Source organism: Panicum virgatum, chromosome 2K, assembly GCF_016808335.1.
Source record: "Panicum virgatum strain AP13 chromosome 2K, P.virgatum_v5, whole genome shotgun sequence".
NCBI lineage: Eukaryota > Viridiplantae > Streptophyta > Magnoliopsida > Poales > Poaceae > Panicum > Panicum virgatum.
In genome coordinates, this window is record NC_053137.1 from 12,070,098 (window position 1) to 12,079,930 (window position 9,833).

The 9,833-nt window shown below is 51.2% G+C and overlaps 1 protein-coding gene across 1 annotated transcript; it reads right to left on the minus strand.

The window, feature by feature from the left end:
* Positions 1-3,300: 3,300 nt before the first annotated feature.
* LOC120666909 (amino acid transporter ANT1-like) lies at positions 3,301-6,205 on the minus strand. The gene is made up of 3 exons (XM_039946900.1): positions 5,805-6,205; positions 4,371-5,015; positions 3,301-4,026 (listed from the first exon to the last, which is right to left on the minus strand). Exons 1-3 carry the CDS (start codon positions 6,063-6,065, stop codon positions 3,634-3,636), a joined length of 1,299 nt encoding a protein of 432 aa, XP_039802834.1. The 5' UTR covers positions 6,066-6,205; the 3' UTR covers positions 3,301-3,633.
* Positions 6,206-9,833: the final 3,628 nt, after the last annotated feature.

Sequence of the window (9,833 nt, forward strand, 5' to 3'; positions counted from 1 at the left end):
ACCCACAGCGCGACCCTCCCGTCGTGCAGCACCGCCAGCGGCTGCGCCAGCGACTCCCAGCCGCCGGCGACCAGCCGCCCGGGCTCCTCCGGCGGCGGCGCTCCGCCCCAGCCGCGCAGCACCGACGCGAGGCGCACTGAGTGCGTCCTGCGCCACGCCCCCTGCTCCAGGTCCGCTAGCAGCCACACGTCGACGCAGCCGTGGCCAGGCAGCCGCCGAGCTCCGCCAGGCTCAGGTGCGCGCGGCAGGCGTGGCGGCCGCCGGCGCCGGCGCCGGAGGAGGAGAGCGGCCGGGCCGCGGAGGAGGGACGGCTTCCACGCCTCCGCGCCGAGGTCGAACGAGGCGACGGCGTCGCACTCGGTGGCCCCGTGGTGGTGCGGCAGCAGCAGGAAGTGCGCGACGCCCCGCGCGACTGCCTTACTCCGGTAGGCCGCCACCGCAACGGGCGCCGGCCGCCAGAGCTGCGGCTCGCGGCCGCCGACGGTGAGGATCTCGCACGACTGGGGCTGGGGCTGGGACTGGCCGGGCGCTGCGGCGGCGACGGCGGCGGAGATGCGGAGCACCTTGTACTCCCCTGTCGCCGGGACGTGTCCGAACACGTGCGACGGCGGCGGGCGGGCGCGCGGGCCGTTGTGCGCCGGCGCGGCGTCCCCGGGTGCGGCGCCGACGACGTCGGTCGCGGCGCCGGTGGCTGGTTTGATCACGCGGACGGCGGCCTTGTCGCCGACGAGGCAGACCAGGCCGCCGGCCGCGCCCAAGTGGCCGCCGCTGCTCAGCCCGCCCAGCCGCGCGACGACGTCGCCGGAGGACACGTCGACGAGCCTGACGTCGGCGCGGGAGAGGTCGGCGGCGTCGTAGACCGCCGCGACGAGGAGGGGCACCGCCCGGGGGCTGCGGGTCGCCGTCGCTGCCGGGAGCTAAGAACGTGACTCGCTTCAGCAGCGGGGACCCCATGGATGCCGGGCGATGGAACCAGGCTGGAGAACGAGAGCTACCTGCACAGCTATCTGTTCACCATGGCTTTGCTTATGAAGGCTCAATGCCGGCCGGAACTCGACCGGATCGGACACTGCTTGTACTCGACTCGGAACTGGAATCTTGTTTGTTCTACACTTCTGTCGGAAACCTTTTCGGTTCATTGATTTGGAGACGGAAGAGCTCGAAGACGGCGAAGCCCTCCGGCCACGAGGTGGAGGTAGTCCCGCCGGTTCCTGTCGCCCTGGGGATGGCGGCAGCCCCACATCCTGGTGGCGACGTTGGCCGTCCCCGGTGGCGCGTCCACGACGTCGAGCACGTCGAGCGTCGCGGCGTCGAACACGGCCGTGCTGCCGGTGACGTCCAGCGCGAAGATCCTGCCGCCGAGGCAGGCGAAGTCGGCGAAGCTGAACATGGACGCGTCCTCGACGACGGCGTTGTCCAGCTTCGTCAAGGCGGCGTCGCCCGGCCGGCAGAACACCAGCCCGTCTGCCCATGCACCGGGTGGTACATCAGGATCAGCGTGCCCTCGGCGGCGGCGCCCCCCGCCGGCCAGCGGGAACAAGAGCGCGTAGCCGGAGCGGCGGCCGGGAGCAGGAGCCGCGGCGCGTCGCGGGCGGCGGCGCGCCACGCCCGGCACACCGAGCGGAACAGGGTGACGCCGGCGGTCACGTCGTCGCGGGGCGATCCGGTCCAGGAGCTCCGGGGGGAGCTGCGTCCAGTTGGGCTCGCCGCCGGCGGCCGCCATCATCGTGCACCTCGCGTCAGGGATCGACATTCCTGAGCACGCCGGCGAGGTTTCGGTCGGTGGGGGGAGCTGGGAACAACGACGAGGAGGCAGGTCGAACGGTCGACCGCACAGAATTTATTGTGCGCTTGCGTGGTGGTGAAGGGCTGAGTGAGGGCATCCGATCCGTGGATTCGCCGGACGGAGGGCTCGATATCACGAATCCGTTCCTCAAAGATAGCATTTCAGTTTGATCAAAGACGCTCTGGAATGCCAAGTTTGCTGTGTTCAGGGTTTCTGTCAGAATTTTGTGACCTTTGGCTCATCACCTGAACGCATTCGCACGCACATCGCGTTGCTAGGCTCCGCCATGGCGCCGCTCCTCTAGAGGAGCTCCCAGCTCCCACCATGGTGACCACTCCAGAGTACCTAAATTTAGTATGAAGATATATTACACGACTCCTTGGAAATTTAATATAAATTTGGTCAAATTCAAAATTATTTGACTTCTCGGGAAGCGAATTCAAAATTATTTGACTTCTCGGGAAGCGGGAGTTGCATTCTTTTACGGATGGTTTAGAGTATGTGCAAGTATAGCTATGTTTTGCATATATTTATTATCTTTTTTTAAGGAATCAACAAAACTTAAATCCTCTATATCTAGGATCGGCCTAAGTTAGCCCAATGTTGTTACTATAGTTGGCCGGACGCAACAGAATTTGCGGTCGACCCGACCACACGCTCTCCATCATTAACAGAAACCATCAACACGGGTTCTCTTTTCCTTTTCGGCACCGGCGCGTCTTGCTTCCGCGCTCCCAGTCCCAGGCTGACACGCCCGGCGCGCCAGGAGGCCCACCCCCTGCCCGCCCCCCACCAGCCATACTTTTTGACCACGAATTTTATTTTTGAAATGTTTTTCGGCCGCTTAGTTTGCTAGCTACAATTTTTTTTACATTTCAATATTCTGCTAAACAAATTTTATGCGGATCGAATTTTTTTAAGCTCAAAATTTTTTAATAAGCCATGCAAAAATCTGGAAAGTTTGTTAGTAAAAAAGTTTTGTAAAAACATTTAGTACAAAAGTTTTCTTTTTTTATTTTTTCTATAGTTTGAAACTTTTTTTCAATTGGCCTGCCCAAAATTTTTTACATCATTTTTTTGCTAATTTTTTATTTACGTACAAAATTTCCAAAAAACAATGCACAAATCTATAAAGTTCGGTACCTATAATTTTTTAGTAAAAAATATTGTTTTAAATATTTTTGGCGCTATCAGATAGTTTGAAGTTTACTTTTATTTCATTCATCCAACCAAAATTTACACCCAAATTGCACTCTCTGCGCCTCATTAATCTGCCCAGCCATCTCTTCTACCCATCAACGTAGAGCTGCCGCTGAGGCCGCAATGGCACGGTCAGAAGCTTTGACCCGAATCATCCGGAAAGTGAATGCACGGAACCCACCTAGATGCCGAGAAAAAAAATGATTAGATTGTCGGAACTCGACCGTACGTCCAGGAAAAAACGGGCGACTGTAAATTAGAAAACCCCCTAAGTTACAGAGTTGTCCCAACAAACCCGGTCAAAAACACCAGAATTGTAGCAGATCAAGTCGAAATCAATTCAAATATGCTCTTGTTTATAAACCATTTACAACCCATGTGCACGTGCCAGTTAAACATATGGAGATTGGCTTAAGGGGGCCACATGCAGAAAAGACATTAGATACATCTAAGCTATACAACCCATCTTAGCCTTGATCCCAGCATCATCTGTATATTATATAAAATGCTATGAATATCAGAGTGATCTCCATTTGCCTCATGCCATCCCAAGATCCAGATTTGTCAGTTGCACTGTCAGGCTGATGACTCCTTAGTGTCTAGGGTTCAAATCCTGATCTGCACATCTTGGCCATTTGGGCCATTGTCTAATGTGAGGACAGAGCAGAGACAAGACCGTATCCGGCAAAACCCAGACCAAAGAGAAGGATGGCATAGTCCAGCACCCGCCTCCATAAGGACATTGACGAGCCTACAATGTTCAGATGGAAGACAGCAGGCAGCACGAAGGAGAGAAGCGCGCACATCGTGCTCCCGACGAATGAGATGAACGAACCAAAAGCAGGGATGAAGGATGCCACCACAGTCAGGATGGCCACCACGAGGACGCGGCTTGAGTGCAGGCCTAGCCACTCAGCGCCAGGTACATTGTGGGAGAGCTTCTGAAAGCATCCACTTGATCTGAATCTTGTCTCGACAATCTCATGGATCGGGTGCATCATAACTGGGAACGTGAACGCCAGCGCGATGCATAGGCCAACCTGCCAATTGATTTCAGATTGTTAAGAAAAAAATGTGATTCAAATATCAATTTTCATCTAATTCTCATGCGAAAAGATTACTCTAGTTGATGGAAAATATGAATGCTACTTCAATGCAAAGCCAATGGGTCATGAAATTTCAAGACAGTCCAAATTACTACGAGTGTGACAGTGTCCAGTGTGACAGTGACTCCTTTCACATTTTGTCAATAGGAGATCATGTGCATAATTGATGACTTACGAGATCAGATCTTATATATACCTTGCATTTTTCAAATCAAACTGCATTCATAAGTAAGCAACAAGAAGAACTGAAGCAGCAAACTAATGAAAACTGCACTAACCTTAACTGCAACTGATGTCCAATTGTTTGGAAGATTAAGTGTTATGATGTCTTTGGTGGCATCACCATAGGCCAAGTACCCACACACTCCAAAACACACATACACGGTTATAATGGCAGCAACTGCTTGAGAAAGTACCCGGCGGAACTTTCTCCGCTCCGCCATTGAAGCTTCCAGTGCAAGGGTCATGCTGAATCCTTCAAAACAGAAGACTGCAACCCCAAAAGTGAATGGCACTGCCCAAAGTCCATTAAAAGCACTTCTACTTGCAAAGGGATGATCAAAAAGTTGAAGATCCTCTTTGATCACAATTGCCATGGCAAGGACGTTGCACACATCTGCAAATATACTGAATGGAGAAAGAGAAGGCAGTGAACGGATTAAGGAAAGTGCGATCTGCACAGGCAGAAGGATGGCAAAGATGAAGCCAGCTGGGGACATCAACTGGCTGAATATGGAATGAAGATTTTGGCCAATGAATATTAGGTACGCTACAGAACCACCCGCCTGTGAAACAAGGATGAGGATTTCTGTCAAGCATCGACCTACAGTTCCAAAGCACCTTTCACCCAAATCCCCATATGTATAGTAACCCTGACAGCACTCTTCGGGTTCGTCCTCTTCGAGTTTATCCCTGCAGTCCACCTTCAAATTGGAAATGACACCATGTAAATTAAACAGAAAACAATTAATGAATCCAAAGTTGTTCGACTCACAAAGAAATCTTCTTTGATTTAGGTAAGTCACAATCATAATTATACTGTCAAATGTGGAGTAGCACCAACAAAATTCTCAAGTGAAGTCCAATTAAAATCTAAACAGAAGAAAGTAAAAGGAACTATTATTTTTGGCTTTGTCGAAAATCGTTGGATTTTGGCAGTCAAATTTAAAATGGAGCCAATAACTGGTCAACTGCAAAACCATTTCCTTTTTGCTAATACTCGGCAAAGTCTTAGTAATCTGTTGACTTTCAGTAGATTCTTCTTTCTTCTGTAGCACGCAGAATCCTAGTATGGTGGAAAATAAGAAACAATAATGTAAGCTTGTCCTCTGCATTCAGTTTCTTTAAAAATCATAGGCAATCACAAATTGCCAATTTGCCGGTATACAAGTACTTCCACAGCATTTGTTACTGTACCTACCACCCGTAAACCAGAGTCTGGCATTTGTAATGCTACGCAAACACTCATATTTCAGAGTCTGAAATTTCTATTGCAGCATTGAGGAGAAATTTACACTGACAGAGTAGCAACAGCAGTGCTGTCTCGACCTTAGCCAAATTTTATTTTTACGCGCGATTCGGATCTGAAAGAAGACGAACGAACTGCAGACAAAAGCAGACTCTGCCACTCTGCACTGTACTGCACTGTGCTCGGGAGCAGAAAGCAGAGTGAGGAGAGGAGGGAGAGATCAGAGATGGGAGGGAGCACTGACGAGTCGGAGCATGCAGTAGAGCGTGGCGGAGCCGGCGGCGGCGACGCCGACGGAGCCCGCGAGCCACCCCGCGGCGCGGAAGGCGTAGGGGAGGCCGAGCACGCCGGTGCCGACGATGGAGACCACCACGTTCCCCAGCGTCTGCGCCGACGTCGCGCCGACGCGTCTCGGGCTCCCGTCCTCCCGCGCCAGCAGCAGCGGCGCCGCCGCCGAAGCCGAGCCGTCCGCCGCCGCCGCCGCCGCCGCTTTCGCCCCCGCCATCCCCGGCGCGGCCCGGGGGGACACGCGGCGGGCACGGGAGGGAGGCCGGCGAGGCGAGGCGAGCACTGAGCTGCGAGCACTGGGCTTCACGTAGCGAAATTGGATTCTTGATTGGTGCCAGCCTTGGGCGCGCGAGGGAGGGAGGGAGCCAGGGAGGGAGTTGGTGGGGGGCAAAGAAGAGGTAGCTGGCGCCGGGAAAGAAACGGACAGCCCCGCCGCCGTGGCAGTGCGTGTGCTGTCTGGATTGGTCGGCGCTCCAGATTTGCCAGCCTTTTTCCTTTTTTTCTTTCAGTTTTTTTTTTTTGAAAACTTAGGCAAACTTTATTGATTCACGAATACTGTTACATCGTTTACAAGCAAATGAAGGATAAAAGAAGGGGGCTCCTTAATCCAAACAAAAGAGCTCTTCTGTAGTAAAGCTTGCCTAGCTAATTCATGGGCGACAGTATTACAAGATCTATTGCAGTGATTAATAGAGATCTCACTAAACTCCTTCCAAAGGTCAGCAATCTCATCAAAGATGGTCACTGCCGCAGTAGCCGAGAAACCACCATTATGCATTGTTTGGACCACTTCCATACAGTCTGATTGGATCTCAACTCGGGTACATCCAATCTGTTGGGCCAAAAGAAGACTAGCTGCAGCCTCCGACGACACTGCATCCAGAACATGGGGTATGAAACTATGTGACACAGCTATGAAGCCGCCCCCTGCGTCCCTTATAACAGCACCCGAACTTCCCGTTCCTCTTATCTCATCAAAAGCACCATCAGTGTTAATCATCAAGTATCCCTCATGGGGTTTTCTCCACTCTTGATTGATTACAGTCTCCTTTTTCGAAGCAACATAATAGTTTGATGTAATTGCTGCAATTGACATTGCCGATCTGGATGGATTTTGAATTTCTTCCCCATGCACTAGTTGTCTCCTTTGCCACCATATATACCAACAGCCAGTAAGTATGAGTTCTGCCCGCCCAACCTTAAGATCACTTTCCTCTCCGCCATTCCTGATAATCTCTTGTATGAGCACCGAACCCGATCTGTCCATCATCAATAATCTCTCAATATACTGCCAGACACCTAGCGAACTCCATATCTCCTGTGCTCGGCTACACGAAAAAAGGATATGTCTTATGTCTTCCGCCTCATCGTTAACCTCATGGACCTCAGATTGGAAAAGATGGGAGAAATATTCATACACCATTGATCGCATAGTATTACCATCTTCATGCCTTGTGCCATGGTCATCAACTAAACCCTTAATAATATTTTTTTCTCCTCCTGGTGGATGCAAAATGATGGAAAAAGCTAGTGTTACGGTCACCATGCTTTAGCCAGTTAGCACGTGCCCTTTGGATCCATGTCAATTCTTATTGCTCCATCAGCAGTTCCAACCGAACTAGAATATCTTTTTGGGTAGCGACACTGTCCTCCGTGAGGGGACCTCGCCGCACCCTTTCCAGTTCCTTTTGTAGTTTCTTTATTCGATAAGTTGGCCCCTTCAACACCTTCTGGTCCCAAGTATGAAGTTCCTCGTGAACTTCACAGGTCTTTTGCATGAACGAGCGCCCCTCGCCATTGGCCACTGCCTGCGCCCAGGCAGTTTTAATCATCTCCTCCACCGTTTCTTCCTTCAACCAACGGGCCTCAAATCTCCGGACGCCCCGCTGGGCATGATCAATCGGAGCAGGCGGTCTGTCAGTTTCAACAATTAACGGCCTATGATCAGATTTAGTCATCTCTCCATTGACTAGTCGAGCGTCGGGGAAGAGATCATTCCACAAAGCATTAGTTACCCCCCGATCGCGTCGCTCCCGAATTTTTCCTCTTTGCCATGTAAACAGATCACCACTATAACCCATATCCGATAGGCCGCAATCATTCAGCGCTTCACTAAAAGCTTGGAGGTAACGTTGAGCTCTCGGTCGCCCTCCCTCCTTTTCATGGTGAAATAAGATTTCATTAAAGTCTCCTAGGACCATCCACGGTTTATGCATTTTACCATGGAGAGTCCTCAGTGCCTCCCAAGTTTTTCCCTTTTCCTCCCATCGTGGTTCACCATAGATACCGGTGAGTCTCCACTCTCTGCCATCATCCACTAGCACATCAATGAAATATTCCGACACCTCTTGCATTTTAATTGAGACATCATTTCTCCATAACATGAACAGCCCTCCACTGCGGCCGTAACTCTCAACAATGATGCAATGAACACATAATAGCTTCCTTCGTAGCTCTTCTGCCTTCACTTTATCCAGGTGTGTTTCAGACAGAAATAACACATCTGGTCGTTCTCGCTTCTGGATGTCTCGAAGCGCTCGCACTGCCCGGGCACTCGCTAGCCCGCGGCAGTTCCATGCTAAGATTTTCATTGTGCCCGGTCACTCTCCTCAAAGGAGAGCGCCGATCTAATAGAACTGTTTAAACCCTCCTCACCTCCCCCAGAAGTCCTTGCCCTTTTTTCTCCTGCTCCTTCACCGGGCTAATTACAGGGTTTGCCACCGGTGAGTTTTGAAGCAAATTGACTTGTGCTACTCGCCCCCTTCCATCAACATCAGACGCATCTCTCTTCCTTGCAGCCATGTTATTTTGATCATCATCTTCCCCATGGGCAGTTTCCATCTCCTCAACATCTTCCTCCCACCAAGCACCACGTCCTCCACTATGGCCTCTGCCTCTCCCACGGCTCTGACCTCTTCCTCCCCTGGAGTCAACTCTCACATCCACCAGCGGCGTAAAACTGACGCGCAACCAATCACCCCACTCCCAATTAGATTTAATGTGTACCCCATCTCCACATTCAGTGACCTCATGACCCATCTTTCCACAATGGAAACAAAAGCCTGGAAGCTTTTCATACTGCACCAAGTACACCATTCTTTCCTTTAGCGTTATTGGAACCACTCACACCAGCGGTTTATCTAGCTGCAACCAAACCCTAGCCCGGAGATACGGAGTAGGATTGATCTTCCCTTCATTGACAACCATTGTGATTAACTCGCCCACTTTCTTTGCTACTTTCTCTGCCAGCTCCTTCTTCTTCATTAGCCCCTCTGGAACACCTTGGATACGAATCCAAGATGGAATTCTATCCAACTTATATGTGTGTATGTTAGAAAATCCATCATATTCTTCAAACACCACTGTGGCTCCTCTGAATAGCCAAGGACCGCCTTCCATCACCCGCGTCAAATCACCAAGACAGTGTAATTGGAGGAGGAAAAGATTTGGAGCCAATACCTTGAACGTGACCTCCTTTGCCGCTGCCCATGCGTTCCTCATTGCGGTGAACAAGGCTGCATGGCTAAACGGCTTTGTCGTATGAACCCTAAACAGGGCCAGCCAACGTACATCTTTGATTAGCTCCTCGAACTCCTTTGAGAAATCTAGGTCTTCATCTTCTTCCCCTTGCAGCTTCAGCCCCTCCAATCTCTCCTCCAGACTCGGCTCAGCTGGGTCTCCCGTCTTCCCGTCATCCATCTTCTCCTTGTTTGAAGTGGACGCCATGCGTCCTCCTACGCTTCTACCCTTGCTGCTTGGTTCGTAGATCACGAGAAAAAAGTGTCGACCTCGTACAGATCGGCAAAATATCGGGGACTCTGGCGGCATTGCCAGAGGATGGGTAAAACCCTAGGTTAGGGGATTCAGGTTTTCTCTTCTTCATTTACTTCTACTCGTCTCCCGCTCTACCTAGGCAGGCCACAACAAAATAATTAATATTTTATATAAATTTTTAATAAAATAAATTGTCAAATTTATTTAAAGT

Excerpts from the sequence above, each read along its gene's own strand:
- LOC120666909 (XM_039946900.1), bottom strand. The coding sequence starts at position 6,065 with ATGGCGGGGGCGAAAGCGGCGGCGGCGGCGGCGGCGGACGGCTCGGCT. Across the intron at positions 5,016-5,804 it reads TCTACTGCATGCTCCGACTC|GTGGACTGCAGGGATAAACT; the intron begins GTCAGTGCTCCC and ends TCCAATTTGAAG. Across the intron at positions 4,027-4,370 it reads GGACATCAGTTGCAGTTAAG|GTTGGCCTATGCATCGCGCT; the intron begins GTTAGTGCAGTT and ends ATCAATTGGCAG.